The following is a 24,362-nucleotide window of genomic DNA, read 5'->3' as shown; positions in this document are numbered from 1 at the left end:
TGAAAGTATGGATTATGAGTTTCAGCTTCAAGCAACTGTATCTTCTCAGGTAGTCATTTGTGTCTCTTACTTATTGATCATGATGTAGAGACCTCAGTGGTATATAGTAAAAACCCAGTAATCAAAAATATTTTAGATACAATTTTTTTTAGAAGACTGTTGTTTACAGGAGGTTTTACCTGATTGGAAAGCCTTTCTTTTCATAAACATTCAAAGAATGTATCTTTTCATTAAATATTCTCTAATTTAAATAATGTTTACATGTATCAAAGGTAAAACTCCACTTTATACTGGGAATAAAAGATACAAGTTTAAAATGAGAGTAAGAAATTGATAATGAAGAAGTAATCCCCTTTGGGTTTAAATTCTGTAGATGTGAAATTTGAGAAAGACTTTTCTAATTATATTTCCTTTAGTACAAACTCCAGACTATGAACTTTTAAGATTTATTTCTTTGCAGTAGCACCACATTAAAAACCACCAAGAATAAAGTGGAAGACACAGAGTCATTTTTGAGCTAATACTTTGTTCTGCCTCAGAGTAAAGTTTTATGCAACTGAGAATCAAGTAGAGCACATACTGCATTATGATCTTACAGATGATTTCAGTCAGTAATTGCTTTGAATGAGTTTCTTTACACTTCCAATGCCATAAAAACCTACTTGACTGGTATAGTAGCAAGGACTCACATCTTCAAAACAATAGACTTTGGGGGAAAATTTTTGCATTTATTGGACACAGAAAGAAAAAAATATATTCTTTCAGGAGGTTTATTATTATGCAAGTCATGTATAGTACCATGCAGGAAAAAATTCCTAACCTCTTTACATTAGAAGAGGGCAACAATAACACTGCCCTCTGTGCACAACCAAAATTGCACAACTTTTAATAAATCTTAAGTATTCATAGCTTGAGGTCTTGCTTTAATTAGGCATGTTTGGCCAAAGAAAAGGGAGATTGCAAAAACATCCAAGTGTGTTAGTTACTGTCTGCTCCTACTGATTTAATGCAGAAGATATTCAGATGACTAGAGTGAAAGTCATATGTTCAAAGGCATAAGGGCAATGAAGCATGTAGTGGAAATAGTATGCAGTTTTTCTTCTGTTTATTGAAAATAGTCCTTTTCACATTGATTTTGTAAAGGAAACTAATACTCTTAAAATTATTTCTCTAATCTAACAATATTTCTGATCTTCAAGTGACAAAATTTGCCAATACTTCAAAAATGAAACTGAATATTTAACATATTGAAAAAGAAAAGTGAAATGAACCCTAGGATTTGTATCCATTTATTTGGGTATTGGATTCTCTTACTAAACCATAACATAAACACTTGAAAATGGAAAGGAGGCATGCTCTATATTTGCACACAAGGTGTTAAATTTCCCATTCATTTAAAAACCAGCACTATAACTTTCCCAAGAGGAATAAAAATGTTGTGGGAGTAGACTAAATCTGAAATACTACCAATTTTTAAGATAGAAAAAGGCTATTGCTGACTTGCAGTAATGGGGTAGCAGCAAAAGTTGATGTGAAAACATCCACTTTGTGTTATGTTCCTGGTGACAGACCTTTTTTGGACACTTGACTGATGGTGTTTATGCCCTTCCCACTACTGACACGCTGCCTGAGGTTATTTTACTTTCATGCCATTGCAATTTAACATTAATAACAGTTGAAACAGGTATGAATTGACAGGCCTGGGGAACTGTATAATTCCCATGTCAGATTCCTGTTACTGGCCCATTAGTTTCAGACAAAATGTAAATGTTTCTTCTATGTTTAGGCAGGTTTTCATAATTCTTTCTTTGCACTTTAAAGAAAGTTTGAAAGTTAAAGGAAGTTTAAATTGAGAGTGAAATTCTGCCAGGCATATTTTTGGGTAATGATGTCGGCTCAGTGTCGATCTGTTGGACATACTAAGACTTGATAAACATTTGTGGTTTAATGAGAGCCACTAGTCTCCAGCATGAAGTAGAATACATAATTTTTAAGAATACTTATAAATCTACCCTCAAGGACTAATTTATCCACTGAATCACATTTTCTTCCTGGAATGGCATCATTCATTTCTGTAGGACTAATCACAGACTAAGGTGATATACACTTTTTTTTAATAGCAGAAATTGCCATTTTCATGAAGAAAAAAAGGAAGACAAATGTCCTATAGTTAAATTAGCAGTAGTATGGAGCAAAGGAAATTCCTTCCTTTTAGGCTATTCATTTTCCCATATACTCTCCGTTTTTCAAACAAGTTGTCAGAGTTCTGTTTCTGTATGAAAACTACATTCTCAAGCAGCATTGCATGTGGGGAACTTTGCTTCTTACTGCTTTAATGGACAAGACTTTAATGGACAGTAACATCAATATGACAAATCTTTTAAAATACTTTTTTTGCCTTCAAAATGATTGACTTAACACTGTGCATATTTATATTATAGACAGGACAATAGACAGACTAGTAGCTGAGTGCTGGTTATATGAAACTTCTTATCAGACCTGCAGAAACAAATGGGGTATTTTCATTAAAATGTCAGCTTTGATATATCTTAGTAAATACAGACATATACAGCTGGCTATTTGCAAACACAAGTACATAATTAGATTAATTATCAGAATCCCGTTCTTGATAAATCTTGCATCTCCAGATAAGTGTGGCAGAAATAAGAGTTTTAAAAGCTAATAAATGTCCTTTGGTAATTATTGTAATTAATTGTACTGCCCTTATGCCAACTCAAGTTTAAAATAGCAAATAATTGGGAAATGAAAGTTTCTTTTTGTATTTTTTTGTGTAGTACTTATCTTCCCTCACTTAAAAAAAAGTGCATTAGCAAAAATGTACCAATGGATAAAGTATAAAGTTACAGAGTATGTTCATATTCTATAATTTTCATTTATCTTGATTAATGCATTTTCAGTATTTGTTCAAGGAAAAAAAAAATAATGCTCAAATGAAAGGTGTGTGTTTAAACTAATGGTATAGTCAAAAATATGCATGATTTTTAATGGCTGTTATTCATTCAACAGTAAGGGTGTTATGGTATTAAAATGTGGAAATGGCAAGTTTTTTAGGAACTTGACTCACCAAGAGTATTTCCAAAGAATATTTTCAGGTTTCCTTTAACCTGTTTTGCCACTGCTAGAATATGTAGCATTTTCAGTGAGTTAATATCATTTAACAGTGCATGTGGTTTTCTGTATATAACTTTCCTTTGTCTTGTGGTTCAATGATTTACACTTAAGTAATAGCAAAACACTTTATTCCAGGTGAAATATTCAAAAGTCACCATTCAAGAAAAGTACGAGAAGGTTTCCTTAGAAGTATTGTTATCTGAAACACGAGGAAAAATTCTATATATGAGTCCCACATATCAAAAAATACCTTCAAATATAGTTGTTCAATTAAAAAATAATTTTAATAAACCAGTTGCTCTCGGAGTTGCAGCCCATTATCTCTGTTCCTTTCTACTTGAAAGCAAGTTTTAGTATACATACAGAGTGATTTTCTCTTCTTTCAAAATAAATAGAATGTATGTCCCCTTCCTTGCTTCCCAGCTATCACTTAATGAAAATTTGCCAAATTCATGCATAGTCACAGTTAATCAGTAATATATTATTATACAAAATAAGATCTATCCCTCTGTTCCTCTGGGCAAAGATATGAAATAGCCACATTTCTTTAGATTTGTGTCTGTGTTTGGGTGTGTGTGATGTGCTCTAGTAAAAGTACCCAAAGTAGCAGAGACATAGTTAGATAACATATTTTAAATATTTATAAAATGAAATTATTTTCAAATCATCAAAGGATGATCTATATCCTGATAAAGGATAGATGTTCTTAAGGTATTATTGATTTTGATAAGAAATTACGTGCCTGCAGGCAATAGTATTATTTGCTAGTGAAAAAAAAAAAAAGGATTAAGTTGCTTCATATATTTTATGTGGTGCAGTACAATAGCACATCAATCCTGTGGGAATTCTATAATATTTTTTCTTATTAACTTCTAATTAAGCCTGAGATTTTTAGAAGAGATAAACTGCCACATTTTTCAGTATCATCTTTCTTTCTTGGTAGAGAATATCAGGTCTAAATCCTACTAATCTAGCCAGGAAAGATCCTTCAATTTCATTCAGGGTAACAATATTTAGTTGGATTTATGCCTCTTATAGACCTCATTGAGAAGGAAGAGCTAAACAATTTGTACAGCAAATACATAAAAATATTTCAGAAATGAAGAAACTAACATTTCAGATTTATACAGTTTGACACCAGGTAAAACATGAAGACATAACTGAGATTTTGTGATTTGCACAAGGACTATGTTTGTTATCCCCTTCTAATATTGTACACATGCTATTTCCAACCTAAATTCTTAACCACATCACTTTATGTGGGCTGCGAGAGAAGGGGAAGAGGCCTGTCTCTAGGATGTGCATATAAATTGAGCCCTATTATTAACAAATTCAATAAACTGATGCTTTTGGTGATGGAGTGGATCTCCCAAAATGGAGGGCACTGGACTGAGCAGGAGGGGTCAGCACTTCAGGGCTTTATCTCAGCCTAGAGGCATCCAAATGTGCTGGCAACTTATGGTGGTGGGAGATGGAATGCTGCTGTAGGATTGTGCCATGTGAACACAAGGAAAATGTGAAAGAGCACGAAGTTACCAGGATTCAGAAGTTGTTTGGTTGAGTCCACACACAAAATGCTTCCTAAGTTAGGAGTGTGAGAACAATCTCTCCTCTAGTCTTAGAGATCTAGAGGATCTGGAGGCCAGATAGAAAGAGATCTAGAGGGTTTCTGTGGACAGTGAATTTGAAATGCGTCCATTTTATATGTTTCATTGCCACTTACCCCCTCTCGGTAGAGAATGTTGTGTATAATGATTTCTTTTAAGGTGTTAAGTAGCAGAAGAACACTTTTACTATGACAAATTCCTATCTCTAACACAATTTGCTGACATTATTTCATCATTGATATTTTATCAGCAAACCAACATCATCCTGTGGTATCACCTATGTCCAAGACAGTGGTCAGACTAGATACAGCAGCACCACTGTAATCACCTGAGAACTGAAGCAGAAATGACACATAGCCTCAGGCATGACCTAAAACTCAGATCAGATGCAGGAAAACATTGCCAATAGCAAGTTGAGTAGCAAGCTTACAAATTTGTTCCCAGTAATGTTTCTCGTACAGTAAACAGTGCCTATTTAAGGTCACCCATCTCTTTGCATTTTATCTCAGCTCATGAGATTTGTATTGTAGAATTTTATAATTAAATAACAGCAAAGATAAAAATGCAGGTATTTTGATTTTATTTATAGCTGTGAAAGCATGCTTTACAATTTATCATTCAGTCCAGGAATTCAGTTATCTTAAGAGGAAAATAAATTTTTCAGTGACAAGTACCAGTTACGACTAAAAACTCTGCATTTACCACCAATAAATCTAATCTACATGCATTAAAGAGGACAATTTTGCTGACACTTTTTTATTGCTTGGTTCCACTGTAATATTTCATCTGTTTCAGTATATGCATGTAATCAAAATAAAGAAGTAACTGAGATAGCTCTGTTTTCTGACATGGTACCTGGCATTCTTAAAGATGTCTGTCATGACACATTTATTTGCTGCAAATTATAATAAATAATTTTTGTATCATAAATAATATTTAATTTGTTACCCAGAGACACAAGATATTCTATAGACATTTTACAAAAGAATGGCAAATGGCTTTATTGATGCACATGGTGAAAGGAGAATCACGGGTTTGGTTTTGAAAAGTAACTCACCTGCTCCTAAATAAAAAAGTTTCACATGTCCATCAAGGAAAAGGTGGAAGGCAATTCCCTGCAAGTAAGCAATAGCTATCAGAATGCATTAGGCAGGGCTAACTCATACACTACCTTCATACCCTTGACCTTCCAGACACATTTGTAGGTAACGATGATTCTTCTGACAGCAGACACAAATCCTCACAGTTCTGTGGGCAGATATTTCAGTTCTGCATTGAAACTGTATTTCCCATAGCATAAGGTCAATCATTTCTGTAAGAAAGAAATTTTGAGTTGAACAGCAGTACAATGCATGCTATAGCCTACACTTTGCAAAATATAGCCATGATCTAATAACGCTCGTACCAAGATAAGTTTCTTCTGCATGGCAGTTGGAGAATGGTCTAATCTGGGCCCAGTCATCAGTGTCTGGCAGCAATAAGGCAGCAGCTTGAAATAAACTGCCAGCTGAACACTCTGAAAGGAGGTTTCTGCATCCAAACTTTCGAGACCTAGATGTTCCTGCAAAAGAGATTAGTAAGTAGATTGTGGAGACAAAACAAGGACACATAGAAGAAACAGCTTCCTAGAGCACTTCATTTGTTTGTTTGTTTCCAAAAACGTCTACTGGAAATTTGGTGTGAGAATACATATAAGTTGAATGTGTAGCTTTTACAGGAGTCCTCTTTTGAATATATATTGATCTTAAACTGGATTTATGGGATTACCAGTATGTTTCACTTTCTTCTCAGATATTTGTAATATTAGAAAGGTTAGATAAGTGTTTGTTTACCATCATCTCATTCTACATTTACAGTGCAAGCGCTTTCAGTCTGGGTGCAAGCACAATGAAAAAAAGTAATAAAATGCAGATTTTGTAAAATACATAAAATGTTATATCCTGGCCACACTCCAGGAAAAATTGCAGGCTTTATATAGAGCTATGCATTCTGTCAGCATATATATTGTTCTGTGACACAGTTTAGGCAGAAAAGAAGCAAAAAAAAAACCCCATGGGAGCACTTGCTGAGATTTGCATTGTCACCTTTGTGCTACCAGTTTCGCCCATTGACTGCCCTGCCTTTATCTATAACTGGGAGCAGATGTTGGGTAACTCAATGGCACCTCAACTCTCTTACCTATGTGCTGGTGCCCTGCTCCCTTGCCCCATCCACATGCTGCCAGAATAGGGCAGTGTGGCTTGGGGTCCAGTTCTATCATCTGTGTCTCTGGCATGAAACCCTCTCCATGGGAAAGTGGGATTTATAAGGTGTGGCTTCAGTTCAAAAGACCTCACAAGTATCCAAGGAAATGGCAAACGCTGAAAGAGGGGAAAGGAAAATATACGGGAAATTTCTTCATGTATGAGTAGAATAATTTTGGAAGTAGGTGTTTGAACAAACTCATCTTCCTTCTTTTAAAAACTGTAAAAATTTACTGCTGTCTAGAGATAAGCCTACCCTCTCCTTACTTCCATCAGGGAGGATGCATCCATAGCAGTGTTGAAAAAACACCTCAGTATTTTCTTTTCACCTCTGAAGCTAAATGTCATCTGTATGTTACTGACATAATGTTCTGTCTCTTACCACTAGAAGGTGAGGATGTTATGAGAAGACCAACTTTGGGAATCTGTGTCCTGAGACAAAGACTGCAAAAAAGCAGGAAGGGTTAAGGGACACCACTTTCCTCACAACACTCTGAAGAAGCACCCCCAAAATCTTGTGACAACAACCATATTTGGTTCTCAAAAATTCCAAAATAGGTTCTGTTATTTCAGCTGTTTGACTGGGAACTTAGTCAGCTGATAGCCAGAATAACTCAGGAACAATGTGGTTCGGTTCCTGGATTATTCAAGACGCTGAAGAAAAGAAGGAATCCAAAGGTTCTTGAAGACCTGGAACTGTGTGCCTGTCTCCCTTTCTTGTCCAGCAAATGTTTGTATGAAATCTATGTCTAACCAGGCAAGGATTTGGGGACTGTACCAATTAGGCTTAGAGGAGTTTTTCTCAGATAAAAAAATCTCACTAATTCCAATGATTCGTCATCACTAACTGCTTTGGGGCTTGCACGCAGTACTTTTCTCTCTCCCAGTTTCAGCAGTACATTGGAGAGATTGTCACAAAATTATTTTCCCAATGTCCCTAGTAAAAGGATTGGAAAAACTGGCAGTTGAATGCAAACATTTCTAGATTACTGGAATCCCTCTCTGTTGAATATGATCAGATAGACACTGACTGTGACCATGGATGCTCAGTGAGTGCATCCTGAGCCTGCTCTCTGGGAACTTTCCCTTAGGTCAAGTCTTTCCTGCAAATAAAGGACAGTTAGGGTAGTTGCATGATTTTTCTTGTTTGTAGTTTCACACTGTGTTAGCTCCAACTTGAGATGATGCGTGTTTGACCAATGCCAGGGATTTCATGATGTTAAACTTGGGAAGTGGATAGGATGAAGCTGAAGTTGAATGGGAGGATGTTGGGTTGTGTGTGGGAATTATGCCTTGTGGAATCCACATTTTGGTGGACTGGCAGATACAGAGCTCTCATATTGCGTCAATGGGAAAGTCAACTCAGAAAGGACTGGGAGGTTTTGAATCTTCTTATAAATGTTTCAACTAATGCCCAAGTTGCCCTGAGACCAAAAGAAGGTGAACAGAACTGAAGAAATTAATTATTCAGAATACCTTGGCAGGCATAGTCTTTCACTACAGCAGAGAGAGAAGTTTGGCATTTGAGGAGCATTTTATAACTATTTTGCTCTTAGAAAAATGCTCTAACACCTTTAGAAAAAGAAATTACCTTTAAGAGTTCAGTCTTGTCTAAAATACAGTAAAGAATATTTCAGCTATTATATATGAAGTTTTTATAATTGCATTTTTTCTTTCAAAAGGGCCTGCTATAAATACAGTGCCTTGAAATTTCACTATTCCTCTTCTCTGTTAGCTCCTCCTCCTATCCTCAAATTTGAGGATGGAATATGCAGTCCTAATGGTGTAACCCTTTTCAAAAGTTCATAAATTGAGGCAAAGAAATTATTGTGGGACTTTATGCTAATAACTCATGTTTCAACACAAACATTGTGATAAACCTTGTCAGTAAGAAAGTATTGATTTAACTTCATGTCTTTTTTTTCTTTTATTTTTTTAATATCAACATGAATGGATTTCTTTCTGTTTCCTCAGAATTAGAGGCAGAGGAGTGGTGCAAGCATCTTTGCATGGAATGTCTAGGGGCCAGGCTCAATGATATAAGTCTTGGGGAACCAGATTTGCTTGCTGCTGGAGTCCAGAGAGAACAAAATGGTAAGTAATTTTTTATTTACTCCTAGATCCATTCTTAGGTGTTATCCCATTTCATCTTTTCTTGTGCCTGTTGTTGGGAGGACTTTTGCTAGTAGCTGGAAGCACATCATTAGTAAATAAACATTTGGATGTGCTTTTGAAGCTCAAGCCTATTTATATATATTTTTTTTTACAAATAAAGATTATTAAATTCCATGCCAAATAATACATATAGAGTGACTTTGTGTCTTCATTGTGTTCAGATTTCCCTGTCATGGGAAATGATGGTCATGACCCTTCTGTTTCTGGAAATGATGGCTTCTATTCAGAAGAATAAAGCAGCAGCTGTTGTTTGGCAGCCTTTTAAGGACAGCGATGAACATACCAACAGCAATTTGGACTATAAAACACATATTTGCTTTAAACTCCTACCTGTCTTGAATATTGAAGTCAGGATCATCTAAATCCTGTCAAATATGGGTGAAAAGGGCAGTGACAGATGTTAGTCAGCACTAAGCCTGAGCTGTAAGTCTTCATCTAAAGGCTATTTGGATTAGACACATGCACAGGAAGAAGGCTGGTGGATGGAATAGGCAATAACAAAAGAAAATCTATGATTACCCTGTCATTTAATTCCTATTAATGAACACGAGGGCAACACAAAATGTGCTCATTTAGTCCTCCCTAAATTACAGCTCTCAATGATTATTACTGTCTTGATGCTTCTGTAAGATCCAATAGCTTTCAACAAAGTAATAACACACACAGCCTCAATGGTCATAAAATATCAAGCCAACTATCATTATAAACAAAATTACGTAATTAAATTATAGAATGTACGGCACTATATTTATTATATTATTTCTCTGAACCTAATAGCACACAGCATGAAATATACAGAAATCTTTAAGGAATTCTGTTCAAAAAGCAGACATGTTGAAATGGGATTTAAAAGAAGTTCAAACGTTCATAAAGTTGTTTACCTGCTATGAGACACAGAATTCAATTTGTAGTCTCAAACTACTTAACAAAGGGAGAGCTACTAATGTTGTAGGAAAGTGATAATGATCAGACAGCACTCAAAGCACCCATCTGCTATGTGTTCATAGGCTATAGGTATAAAACTCATCTGCATGCTACTGAAGAGAGAACTGTGTGAACAGGTGGAGGTCTTTCACAAATGTGAAAGGAAATAAACCTCATCAAAAAGCCTGGGATGTGAACAGGAAAGTAGTTTGAAATTCGTCAAGCTCTTTCTGCAGTGAATTCATGTCATTCATCTCCAGCAGCTTTTGGACATAGATGGAAAATATTACATTTTATCATGCTCCTGAAAGAGATCCAGTTTAGACACACATGACCTCCAGGAGGAATATATTAGTTCTGTTGTATGAACTAGTCTTGATTCAATTGCCTTAGTCTAGAAATTAATTGCAGTGTTACCAACCAGCATATATGAACATAATTAGCATCTTTATTGTTCTAAGTAAATAAATGAAAGGAAACAAAGAGGCAAAGCATGTATTTGTTGTACAAATCACATGAATAATAATGCATGGAGGGTATCATTAGCTGTATTCTTTTAAAACAAGTGACTGAATACATATAATCCAATATTTGACGAGCATGCTCTGCTAAATCATTAGTTACAATATCTCAAACAAGTAATTCTGATACCTATCCTCATCCTTCCCTCATCCCCTTGATGCACAAGTTTGCATTTTAATAAGCATGTTTGAAATTCAAAGTTGTCTCGTTCAGAGGCAAAACAAATTCTGTTGTGGATGTCTTTTAATCAACTTGGAAGGAGGAAAAAGTGCAGAGATTCTTACTATAGGTATGAAATTTGACATTTTGTTCATTTATCTATGCTGTAAGAATTTGCAGTTGCACTCAAATTCCTGTAGCAGATTTCTTCAGTTGAGTGGAACCATGTCTTCAGTTTAGACTTGTTATCTTATCCTGCAAACCTGGCAGTGTCATTCCCCACATGACAGTGTTATTGAGAAGGTGACTAGTTCCAGGGTGGAATCATTTGGTGATTTGGGTGGCATCATTTCAGATTTTCAGTTTATTTTCTTGCACATACTGAGCTTTTGCTTATAAATATTCTTGTTGAGCTTTTGTTGACCTGAAACCCAAAGGTCAAAGTTAATTTTACAATTGAAAATTCATGGACAGTGGCTATGTGTATGAAGCATCTAAAATCTTGCTCTTTATGAAAATGGCAGCTGTGTCACTCTCTGGATGTTTTTTATTTTTTTGTGTTATGTAAAAACTGAATACCAGTGTAGTATCTTTGAATGTCATTTCTTCAAAACATATTGTGAGTGTGTCAACTCCATAGAATTCCTCTCGAGTTAGTCCATTTATTAATGCTTACTTGAAACAGAGATGTGAGAATACAGTCTGTAAAACATGTAACAGAGTCTCACAGCCTCAGCATCTAGTTATGCAAGTGTGTTGCCTGACCCATACAAAGGCTTTCTTTCAGATCACTGAAAAAAAGATGTCTCTTATTGTTTGAGCAAGACCACAGATTGTAATAAATATTATGGTGCTAATGGGTTTTCAGTTTTGGATAATTTTTTTTGCACTTTTAAAGGCTAAAAGACATTGAATGGTGTCATACTGTTCAGATCTCTATGATATAAGAGGTGCTAATGCATGAATCCCAAAAGAACAGGTGTATTAAGCATTAATTGCATCCCATTCCATTGAGGTTTTTTCAAATAGTCACTTTTCACTAAAGATTATCTGAAATGTGTAAAATTTGGTAAAGATACCTCTTTGGACTAGAAAAACTAACCTAATAAGGTGGGTTTTTTCATGAACTGCTTTACCTTTTTCAAGAGATAATATTTTTAATATGCAGTGTTCTTCATGTATTCAACTACTTGCCCAATCTTGTTCTTAAAGGACATTTTAATGATGTAAGGATACTCACCAAACATATCAGATAAATAAATTGGCTCTCTCTCAAAAAAAAAACCCCAACTTTCTGATGTGTAGATTTGTAGTTTCTTTTCCTGTATGTGACCACCAAAGCCACTACCTTCAGTTTGAAACATTTGAAATAATTTTTCATAATTGTTATTGTATATGCCCTGGGGCCATTAAAATTGCTACATGCTACTTATATTTTTATATAAAAAAATTAAATTTCAGAAAATCTTTGGTAAATAAAATATGCATGGTTTCTCTCATTTTTTAATACATTTTTTTATTATTTCTGAGCCTGTTTATCCCCCCAGTCTCACTCTTGTGGTCCTTCTGAGATGAGCTTTAGATTTGAGAAGGGAAGACACGTGATTCTCTGTGGCAGGAATGCAACAACATGGTTTACAAAAAAAATTTGCTCCAAAGGCTGTCAAAACTGTTGTTTGGTGTGCAAAGGCCGTACAATCACAAGGCAGTTCTGTCCCATGACAATAGAAATCTAAAGAAATAGAAATCTAAACCTGAAAGAGGCATTCTTTTATAGCTCTGGAGTGGTCAGTAGGTGCCAGTGGGATCTGTTTCAGCATAGCTGAGCTGTTGTTTGAGCCTCCAGCACCAAGCAGTTCTGCAGTGGTGACAGCAAAATGAGGCAAACTGTAGAGCTGCTCTGCCTATAGCAGAGGGCTCTGCTGCTGTGTCTGTAGGAAGGTGAGAGAAGACATCTAAGCTACTTTTGTGCAAAGCACATCAGTAACAGGAAGCTTCTCAGTGGATTTCAGCTCCATTATTGCTTTCCAGAAGTATTACCACAAGTCTTGCTGCGTAAACTCTGCTGCAGAAAATGACTATTAGGTGGTTTTCTTTTGAAATTTAAGGCTCACAACTAATGGCTGCTTAGCTTGGAATGATGCACAAATTCCAATTAAATTGAGATGTGAAATGAAGCTTCTGTTGCTCTCCAACCATTTTACCTACTCTCTCCTGCAAATCTAAGTGATTTGTTGGTGTACCTCAGCCCTATAGCAGCAACCTTCTTTCTGTTTAAGTTTCTTTCACACTGAACATGGTCTCTAGCACTTATGAATTTCCCTTTAGATTATTTGCTAAAGAATTAAAATACAGTATGAAAGCAAAAGCAGTAGAGACCTCACTTCAGAATCCTATTCAGGTAATTTATTTCGTATAATGACAGTGAAGCTTTATATGCAAATAGTAATACACAGTTATAACTCCATGAAAGAAAATCTGGACTGAATTGGATCTGATTACACTGTTGACAAGTGTAAGCAATGTGCTGTGATTCTTGCATGCACATTTCATAATCCTTAGGTTTCTCAAGCTGCTGCTAGAGGAAGAAGTTGTGAATGTAGAGTGTTGACTCCATTTGGAAGAACTGGAAGCTTCCTTTCCAGCTCTCGATGCATTTGGAAGCATTTGCAATACATCCCAAAACATAATGACAAAAACAAATTTTGGAGTTTTGGGGGTCTTTTTTGACTTTTATCTTTCCAGGTGATGTCATATCTAGAATTTCTCCATTCTCATAATGGATAGTGTGTCCAATGTGTCACTATTTTCATTCTTTATAGAATGAAGCAATTTGAAAGATGTCATCCGAATGGACACTATACAATAACAGACTACATTTAATGTGAAAAAGAAATCAGAATATTCAAGATAATGCTGGTTAAAAAAGCAGTATGTGTAGACTATTAATCAATTCACTTTTTAGGAGCAGGTGCATCTGTTTGGTGAAGATTCTATTTCTATCTGTTTTAAATACTAAATAATAGTGCTAAAATAGTTGAATACTCATACTAAATAATTTTCTATTAAACTTTTCTTGTACTAAACCATTTTCTATTAAACTTTACTTGTAAACTTGATGTAAAACTTAAAGAAAATGGGCAAATGTTAAAATGCAAATTTTTAAACCGAAGAAAAGGCCAGATCCATCCTTTGCTGCTATATCTTATTTACTCCTAACTCAATCCTGTGATATCAATAAAAGGCTTTTTAATTATGTGTTTTGAGGCTTTATTAAAAAAAAAAATTACTCCATGATAAACATAATTTTTATTTTCAAAGTCTGGAAAAGTTTGAAAGATAAATGAATTTTTGCTTTTCCTCCCTGCCTAATATTTAAATTAGTATTTAATAAAATTACTTCCTTTGTAAGGTTTTTGTTCTTTCATTGGTTTTACCTTCCTTTTTTATTTAAAAACCTTCCAGAGGAGCAGCAGTCTTGCTTCCTGGATTTTAATTGCAAGAAAGTCATTAATTCTTGTTAGTAAAAATGTAGCTTTTCATAGTGAACAACGTCCTTGAATCCTCAGAAGAGGATTATGAGGCATTTCTTTGTGCTACATATTGAGATTACAAACGACAGCCAAAGCATAGAGACTTTGTAATTACATTCACAGAGCTGACTTGTTTTAGGGCATTTTCTAGGGTCTGTAGAATATCTGTAATTTAATACATAAAAGCACTTTGCATGGTTTTTTATTCATCTTCTGTTATCCTTAATCCATTTTTATACAATAGGTTTGTTTTTTGGGCTTTTTTAAATAAATGAAACACGGACAGTTTTATTCAGAAAAGCAAGGTGTTTACAGTTTTAATGTTAATCCAGTGAGACTTCAGATTCTTCTCTACTTTACTACTTACCACTGAAACAATTTGAAGTATTTACCTACTTTTTTATTGATATGGTTACATTTTTAATGAATGCAAAGCAGAATATTTATAAGCAAAGCACAAAAAAATTTCTTCTGAAGTCCTGGTTCCTCACTGAAGAAGGGAAACATTCTAATAGCCCTGAGATATGAATAAACACAAAATGCTGCACCTTCCAGACTTTAAGCTCTCTTTCCACCTGAAAATTAGCCACAGCTGGTCAGCAGGAGAAGTCTCAAAGGTGGAGGAGTTTCTTTCACATATAAATTGAATATTTGCTTTCAAATCCTCTACTTATTTATATAGGTGCCACCAACCTGACTGTCACCTTTTATAAGTAATTTTTTACCCATCATTAAAGCTGAAATGAAACCAAGCATCTGGATTGCAAGATTGCAATGTCATCTGGTTGGTTTTCCAGCTGGGATGATTTAACCAAAGGAATCCAGTGATAAAATGGCAGCATCAGGATCACTGGGCTCCCATCACTTTGCTCCCCCAGTACAGCTGGAAGGCCAAGAGCATTTTGGAGTTGCTGCCAAGTCTCTGTCTCAGTCAATATGCTCATTTTCATAAAGACTCTTGTGCTCCTGTGCCCTGGAAAGCATTATTAAATGTCTTATTCTTGCCAAAGCCCAAATGCTAAACACCTTTACATGCACTAAGTGTGTGATGAAGCATTGCTCTGCTCATTCAAGGAGATGGGAAAGAGCAGTCACATTGAGTGAAATAATAAGTGTAGCAATATAGCAGCATTTTTTTCTCATCCTTGCTCCCCTACTCCCTGAACTTTGCTCTCACCTGTTTAGAGAAGGGAGGAGGATAAGAATCCTGAATGGTGAGGAATTGTGCCTGTTCAGTCCCAGTCTTACCTTGTCCAACAACATTGCATCTTGTTTGGTTTCTTCCATCTCCCTACTTTTTGAGCCCCTTATTAACTTCTATTTGCCTAGTTTTACTAGCCAATGGACTGTTATTATCTCATCCTACTCATATGCAGATGGTATCTGAACCGAAGAGAAGCAAAATAACTTATTCAATGTCATTCAGAAGATTTGGTGTCAGAATTCAGCTGGAATCCCCAAATCTGGCCTATGATGAGTGTTTGTTTTTGCCTGGATGAGTGTAAGGGCAAAACATGCCATTAAAGATGGAATGACTGTATTACCATTAACTAGATACCTGCTCAAATATTTTCTGAACTGGAAAATTTTGACCCTGCATGTTAATTAATAAAACCATTTAATCTACACCTTTCCATGTCCTCAGCTGCCCACTATTCAAAAGTATAGGTTTTGTTCCAAAAGCAAATCTATCCACCCTCAATCTTCTCCAGCACATATGTTTGTACACTCATTTTTCTTGCCAATTTGATTCAGTTCCAAGGGTGCCACGTTTTGCCCTGCAGCTGATGTTCACTTTAATCAGACATACTTCCTTTAATCCCTGACATCTCACCTTAGACACTGACCTCCCATGCAAAGTCAGCAAATGTCTCCTGACAGTTTGAGGATACCATATGTCCTGAATGCCCTTCATGCAATAATATCCTCAAACACGTTACAGAAGTTGAGCATTTCATGACTAACCTGGTAACATCTAAAGCAAGTTGAAGTATTTTGTGTCCTCCACACAGCAGTTTAATGTTAACTTCAAAAAATAATTGTACCTTTTCATTTTCTCTGCTGTCTGAGGCATTCTGTCAGTGAAGATGGGGAAAGATTTTCATTCTCATATAATTCCCCCATCCCCCATAGATACACTGTGTTATTTCGTGTCATGCAAGAGAGAAACAGCTGACAGGCCAGTTACTGCATCTTTCTTTCAAATGGAGGAGGGAAGTGGCAATAACTGACAGCACAGCAATGCAAAGCTGGAGTCTAATACATGATAAAAGTATGATGATACACTGCACAGCTGTGAGGAATTTCTGCGTGACGATCCCAAGGACATGGATACTGAAAGGGTGCATATACATACATATACATACATATGCATACATATATATATATATAATTGCAGTGCAAAGGGAAAGTTATCTTGTTCACCACCATTCCCTTCCCAATGTGGTCTTTGACCCACTACTCCCAAGTGTGAGTCCTTCCATTTAGTTGAGTAGGCATTTCATTACACCCCTGCCCCATGCACTCCTCTGAGCATTAGGGGGAATTCTCCTCAGGGATCTCAGCAGCCTCTGCTAATCTACTTGTGCTGTGTGTCACAAAATGTCTGGGGTTTCACACATGGGATCCTAGTCATAAAATTAAACTTTTAGGGCTAAAACCCATTAGTGTGACTAATGAGAACTTGGGCCTGGGAGAAGAGGTTGTGACTAAATGAATAAATTGGGGAGCCATTAATAGGACAAAATTAAATTGACTGAAACAGAACAACATTAGGGATGACAAGTTTACTTATAGCTATGCAGCAATTTTTATTGCTCAGCCAGCAGTTCCTTGCTTTCTCTAATTCCTCAAACTTTTGCCACTTTATTCACACACACACAAACTCACACACACTCATATTTTATATCAACTCACTTGCAATATTTTAACTGTTTTGTCAAAAACATATATATATATATTAAATGTTTAAAAATTAGAGACATAATGCCTATCATACTGAATTTCAAACAGAATGGGAAGCTAATTTTGAGCGTTGCAGTAAATTTCTCTCACTTGAATTTAAATTCTTTCCTAATTTTAGGACACTGTGAGAAAATTTAGTTCCAATGATGGATTAAAAATATTTAATCCACCCTTTTTACCCTCTAACCCTTTTTACTTTATCAAGTAATTGGAGGCAATTTTCCTATCAGTTGTCCCTCTAAAGAACATTTTCCTAATATTGTTATTGAATAAGCATTGCTCATGCTCATACTTTGAATTGTTCTTAGGTTTTTTTGTCAACACTTTCAGGCAGTAGAATTGACATTTTGCATTTTTACTCATTTCAAAGATGAAAAAAAACTGTGACAGGAAAGTTGTGAGTGTACTGCACTCTCTCCCATATGATGCTATTAAGCCCTAATATTGCAATGCACTTCCAACTGTACAACCAGAAATTTAACTGAGTTTTTCATTCTTTGTAGAAGCAACTCATAGAAACATTAGTTATTCTTCAAAGAAAATTGCATTTGTATTTAAATTTCTCTTCCTAATAATATTTGCTTCCTTCCATATGAGTTAATGGTGTTTTACATCACCTTGGTTTTCCTGGTTTTTTTTGTTTCCTTTTTTTTTATGATTTTTTTTGCATTGCTTATTAAATCCCATGCAATTCAGGCACTTCAGAAAATTATTAATGCCCTTGACCTCCTACTGCAATAAGTGCACTTTGCAAGCAAAGTGCAGCTGACAGTGATTGATGTCATGACCATAATAATATATCATGTTGAATCAGATGTTTCAAGAAAGCAACAGATGATTAAAATTGTTATTATTTTTGAAAATATTAATTACTTTGGCAAATAAACAGAAACTGAATGCAAGGAATGTAATTATTTACAAGCTTCAACAAGTAAACTTGGATTTGCAATTTCAAGGACAGCTTTTCCAAGAGGTGATGGCTGCACATACATGTTTTGCCAGGATACCTTTAGTTCTATTCTTTGAGAGAGGAGTCTATGTCAGAGTTCTCATCATTGTGAGTTTTGATTTGTAAAAAGTCATGGACCTTAATGTCAGGGTAAAAATGAACTTCAGTAAAGTTGCTGCAACATATATCCAAGAGAACTATGCAGATCATCTGTGAAAGATGTTTCAGACTGCCGCATCATTTGTAAGGGAAATGAAACAAAGATTATTTTCCTCTTATTCCTCTCTTATTCACTAGCAGGACTGCTTCAATACCAGTGGATCCTCACCTCTGTTAAAGCCAGAAATTTGGCTTTGATTTCTGGATCATCAGAACTAAAGGCTTTATTTCTTTTTTTTCCCAGTATAAAATCTTACTTTAACCTGTGATATCTTACTTTGTGGTTTTGTTTTTTTTCCAGAACGATTCAATGTATACCTTATGCCTACACCAAATTTAGATATCTATGGGGAATGTACAATGCAGATCACACATGAAAACATCTATCTCTGGGACATCCACAATGCCAAGGTCAAGCTGGTCATGTGGCCTCTGAGCTCTTTGAGGAGATATGGACGTGACTCAACGTGGTTTACATTTGAGTCTGGAAGGTAAGAGCTAAGGAGATGCAAAAAATGAATAAATGAACAGTGTGGTTTTTTTTTTTTAATAAGCAGTCTGATTAATTAAATATGCCTCTCCTTATAAAGCAAGACAGAATACATGGCCTCTCCATAGACTTCCCTTTGCTGAATATTACTTTTCAATATATCCAGGCCAGTGTTTGAAATAAACGTTAATATGTCTCATATTAAAAATGAGCTTAAGCTCCCTCTGACTTTTATTTAACTGTGATTGAAATGTCATTCTTAAGTTTTATGAGTCTCACTGTGCTTAAACAGTAGTGTGGTATGATTTGAGTACTTTTGATGTAGAAGAAATTAATTCTGGATCATGGAAAAGGCTCATCACACAAGTATGAATGGAATAACTTCCATTACAGTGGGTATTACTCTTTTTAGATGTTCCTGATGACTGATTGCCACCCTAGAGTATAATTGCAAGCAGGAATACAGAGAACATTGTGAACCCATAAAAAGGCTAGCTCTTTTTCCTGCCTGCAGTTTTAATCCTCATTGCCATTTCCATCTTCAGATCAGTTTTAAATTTCCTTAGAGCTCTGTTATGTCTCTCTTTAATGCATTTCATATCTTGCCATTAGGTTCACTGCCTTTTCTGCATTTCTGCACAAAAATAATTCTGCATTTAACTCTCCCTCTGGTTGTGTTTCAACTAGTATTTTATGGTTCTAGACTATTCTTTTAATGGTTTGGTTTGGGTTTTTTTATGGGTCATCATACTCCTTTATGAGGAGCCTGAATTTTCTGAAACAATCTCTGAAATTACAGGTATCTCTACACTCTTGGGTTAGACACACTGTCTTGTTAAAAAAAAAAATCTTTATATGCTTTTTGATGTTTACTTATTCAATACTATTAACAAATATTCACAAAAGTACAGTTTGTGATCAGAAACAAAACCACGGATCACATGGACCCTACTGTCTAAGGGGATAATGGCCAAAATTCCTCTGCCATTTCTATATCTGAGAGCTACCATTTTACCAGTAATTTGTATATCGAGAATGCTGTCACTAGACCATTTTGATTCTCTGTTAGTTTTCTGTGATGAGTTCACATGAAGACATCACTGGAGTTTTTTATTTAATTTTTTTTTTTTTTAAATAGCAAAAGTTGACCCATGTTTCAACTTGATTTCAATGATTAAGCTGAGGGGCTTATTCAAATACACAATTTTAGCATGAATTAGCATTTCAAGCCTCCTACAGTATTTTAATTCCATTTCAAGCCTCCTACAGTATTATAATTCCATGCTAGTATCTGAATATCATCTGCTCCTACAGTCCATGAACCACATGACCTGATGAAAAGTGGATTGTTTTCCTGTGCTTTATTATTATGAGATAGCTCTGCCTTTATCTGTCATGCTTTATTGTCTTTGATCTGATTCCTCCCTTTTTGCTTGCTTGGGAGTACTTTATCTATCTGATTTGAAAATGCATAGAAGTAAAAAAAATAGGGCTAGAGAAAAGTTGGTATCTTCAATAACATCTGAAGGCTATATAGGGCAATAATAGCACTCATTTTAAAATCTGTTGTTGATTTGCTTGGGGTTTTACTTTATTTTTTCAATCAACAAATCATCTTTCTCCTCTTTCTGAACATGATTTTCTTTGTCCCCTGATCTGCTAGTACCTTAATACAATAAATTCCTGATGCATGTTGTTTTATCAGAGGTGAAGCACTCATCCATGTTTTATGAGAATGTTATGCAGTAAAAATGTTGTTGCTTTAATTTTTCCCTAAGGCCTAAATATTAAATGTAGGCAATTGCTTTAAAGGAAATATTTTTGAATGGGTTATTATGTTTTAGTATGTTTTAGCAGATATCCAGTATATGTGTATGAGGTTTGCATGAACATTAGAAGCTCAGTTTTATATATTTATTTTACATCCCGAGTTTTGGTATTACTTTGTTTGAGAAAATAAATCCCTTCAATAACATACATGGACATATTCACAAAGAGATACTATGTTAAATAAATTGATCAGAATTAAGCTTTTTGACAAATTTATATTTTAATGAATATATTGCTTTTCATTTAAATGGAATGTTAATTTGGATGTATAAAACTGAACTGCTCACTTGTCTAATGAAATGCAATGACTACACAATTTGAAGAATGTCTAAAATATGGGAGGAATGAATTCAGATTCAGATTCTTTTGAATTCTTTTAATCTGCCAGATTTTTCTGTATAGTTTTGCACTGAATTGGAGTAAATATGTGCCTTTGCACTATCTATGAAGTTAGACTTGTCCTGATTTTTTTATTATTTATTGAAGCAATGAAAGTAAGTATTCCTTGCTCAGACATTTCCTTAATCTGTCCTTTTGTCTATCCAAACCCTGCTGAGATATGGGGAAAGAACTATTTTGTGTGGCTTTGTTCAATGCTGGATGGAGAGATTCTCATTACCTAAAGTACCTGATTAGGGCTAATCCCATGAAATCTCTTCACCTATCAGAAAACAGTCATTCACAACTCCATTAGGCACTACAATAGCTTTGTATGGATTCATGCTGTTTATCTAACACAGTAAATGGATCAGAGCACATGAGGTAAGAGCATAGCATTTACATTTTAAACATCAAGGCTTTCCAACTAACTAGTCTTGTTCTGGATCTGGGAGTTGTTCTGGTTTTGGAAGGTGTGGGAACTCAGCACATCGTTCCCGATGTCCAGAGATGCCAGGAGAACCCTTGGGGGTCTCGGAAATCCTGGAATGTTGCCAAGAATGCTTGGTGCCTTGATTTTGATCCATCCACAGAAGTGACAGCAGTTTGAGGACATGAGAATCACTTTAGAGTGAAGGGTGTAAAAGGGACACATTTAGAGGGTGAAATATAAACTTAAAGGTTTTTGGTACAGGGGGGTTATGGAGACAAGATGGAGGGATCAGGGCGTGTCTCGTCCTTCTTCTTTCTTCTTCTTGTCCTCCATCTCCTGTGGTGATGTTGGCACTTGGGGATTGGTTTATGGTGAAAGTGCACTTGCCAACATGGGTGAAAAGTATTGGAAAATAAAGGTAAATATCATGTACGTAGATTTTAGTATAAAAAGACAAGACTGCCTCATGGGTGGTCAGAGTGCCCGTGGCTGCCTTGCAGATCAGACCTCTGTTGGGCAGACAGAAAATTTTGTAGATAAGAAACAATAAACAATCTGAAGACTGAAAAGCTGAAGAGTCCAGACTCGTCCTTTGAAACGCGTGCCACCCAAGAACCACCCTACCCGTGTCCGGTCAGAGACAGACAGCCAAACTGGACAGGAAGGGTTAATTTTCTTCACAGGAGCTGTTATGGGGCTGAGTCTGGGATTTGTGCTGAGCATAGGTTGGTAACCCAGGGATGTTTCAGTTGTTGTTGAGCAGAGCTTACACAGAGTTAAAGACTTTTCTGCTCCTCACCCCACCCCACCAGCAAACAGGCTGGGGGTGGCACAAGGAGTTGGGAGGGGACACAGCTGGGACAGCTGACCCAAGTGACCCAAGGGACAATCCTGCACTGTATGGCATCATGCTGATCATATAAAGCAGGGTGGGGGAGAAGGAATAGGGGGACATTTGGAGTGAAGGCGTTTGTCTTCCCAAGTCATTGTTATGTGTGGTTGAGAGAAGTTTTCCTGGGAATGGTTGAACACCTGTCTGCCCATGGGAAGTGGTGAATTAATTCCTTGTGACATTTTGCATGTGCACAAGGCTTTTACTTTACCTATTCCACTGCCTTTCCTCACTTTTACCCTTCCGCTTCTCTCCCCCGTCCCAGCGGGGGAGTGAGAAAATGGTTGCGTGATACTTTGTTGACAGCTGGGATTAAACCACAACAGGAGTTTTAATGTTTAATCATCAATGATTCACAGGATTTCCTTAGTTTCCTTAGTTTCCTTAGTTTATGGTTGTATGTAATATGTTCAGGCACCTCGTTCTCATTATTTTGGATATTGGATACATTGGAGGCACTGTGGAGTTGATCTGCATAGGTGCACTTACTTCTCTTCAAACTTTTAGTGGTGCTGCTCCATGTACATGGGCTAAATTAGTCTTTGACTGTCTCTGATGTTAGGCCTCTGAAATGGGAGATGTGTCCTTACAGAGCTGCACACCCTAACTGTCCACATGAAGTTGCTCTTAATTTGCAGGGGATTGCATTAAGTACATGCAATTTAAGAAACATGCCAGAAAAGTAGTAAAACAGCTACAGGTGAAACATTTAATAGTCCTGATCAGGTGTGAAGACATCCTTTTCAGTCTCTTGTCCAAATTACAGGGTTCTTTTTGCTGATGTTGTAAGCCAAACAATCACCATAAAAAAAAATCCTTACCATAATAAAGGCCATAAACAATGTTTAAATTCCACTCTCTGGTAACTACAAAAGGCAGTTGTCCAATCTTTCCTTTTGGCAAAACAAGCTGTCTGAGACATCTTTTTAGGACCATAAGAGGATACTCCCAAGAATTCAGAATTGAGACACAGAGAAAATTAAGCACATATGGACTCCTTGTTCATTTTGAAGTGTTTTTTCTTTCACTTTACTGTAATTTTGTCTTTTACATTATTTTCTATGTATGGAAGCTGTCTGGTCAAGTATTAACTGGCTAGAAATATAAAAAAAAGAAAAAGCTGAAGTCAAGTTAAACATGGTGAGAAAATGAGGGGATGGGCTGTGGAAGCTCCAGCCAAAATTTGTCAAATTTTGTGAGTTTCCAGCAGAGACTTTGAGGCAGAAGATTTTTTTCTTGGATTTTTGAGAGCAGAAGGAGCCTCAAATCTATTACATACTCCTTTTTCTGAAATACATTTTCTTTTACTTTGTAGACAAGATGTTGAAATTTAAGCAATTTCAAGTATTTCCAAGTAATTCATGCTGTGCATTCAAAGAGACTCATTGAACCACACTAAACTATTCCTTCTTTATTTGCCTTTGATTTAGTTTTTTTGTTCATCAGAGAAAATTTAATGAAATATGGTCTTCTCTATCACTTCTAAGATCTGGAATCTGTTTCTTTGGTTAAGAAAAGTATTAAGCTCAAGCATTACACAGTGGTGACATGAGAATTTCTCAGATTTTTTTTCCCAAGACTGATACATTCATTTTCTCTGTGGTACATACACAGATGCTAGGGTTATCTGAAGCAGAAAGTTCACTGTTTCCTTCAGGCACTACATCTGACTGAAATGTTTCATTTGTCTGTCAGTCCTCTGTGGTGATTTTTGGTGTTAATATGAAATGTATTAGTCAATTAACCCTTAAAGCTCAGTCACAGTTAACATGCTCTTTTTTGCTTTTGTGGGAGGAGACCCCTTGTGCATGTGCCTCGTGAGACAGCTGTCATGGGACTTCATACACTGCTGTACATGCCTGTACCTCCCTGAAGACAAACCTGCAATTCCTGATTGCTGGTGGATTATCTAAATAGTGGATTGAGTTTATCTATCCTGGGTTTACGATAGAATAATAAACCATATATTTTA

General features: G+C 35.9%; 1 protein-coding gene across 1 annotated transcript in view; it reads left to right on the top strand.

The window, feature by feature from the left end:
- The window catches only part of DOK6 (docking protein 6), a 250,950-nt gene that overhangs the window by 134,141 nt on the left and 92,447 nt on the right, over window positions 1-24,362 (top strand). The window contains exons 4-5 of the mRNA XM_054639325.2: window positions 8,957-9,076; window positions 18,669-18,858. Coding sequence (XP_054495300.1) covers window positions 8,957-9,076; window positions 18,669-18,858 — 310 coding nt within the window. The remainder of the gene's footprint in view (window positions 1-8,956; window positions 9,077-18,668; window positions 18,859-24,362) is intronic.

Source organism: Agelaius phoeniceus, chromosome 1, assembly GCF_051311805.1.
Source record: "Agelaius phoeniceus isolate bAgePho1 chromosome 1, bAgePho1.hap1, whole genome shotgun sequence".
NCBI classification, from domain to species: Eukaryota; Metazoa; Chordata; class Aves; order Passeriformes; family Icteridae; genus Agelaius; species Agelaius phoeniceus.
Note: the sequence above shows the minus strand (reverse complement) of the source record. Positions and strands in the feature narration are given on the sequence as shown.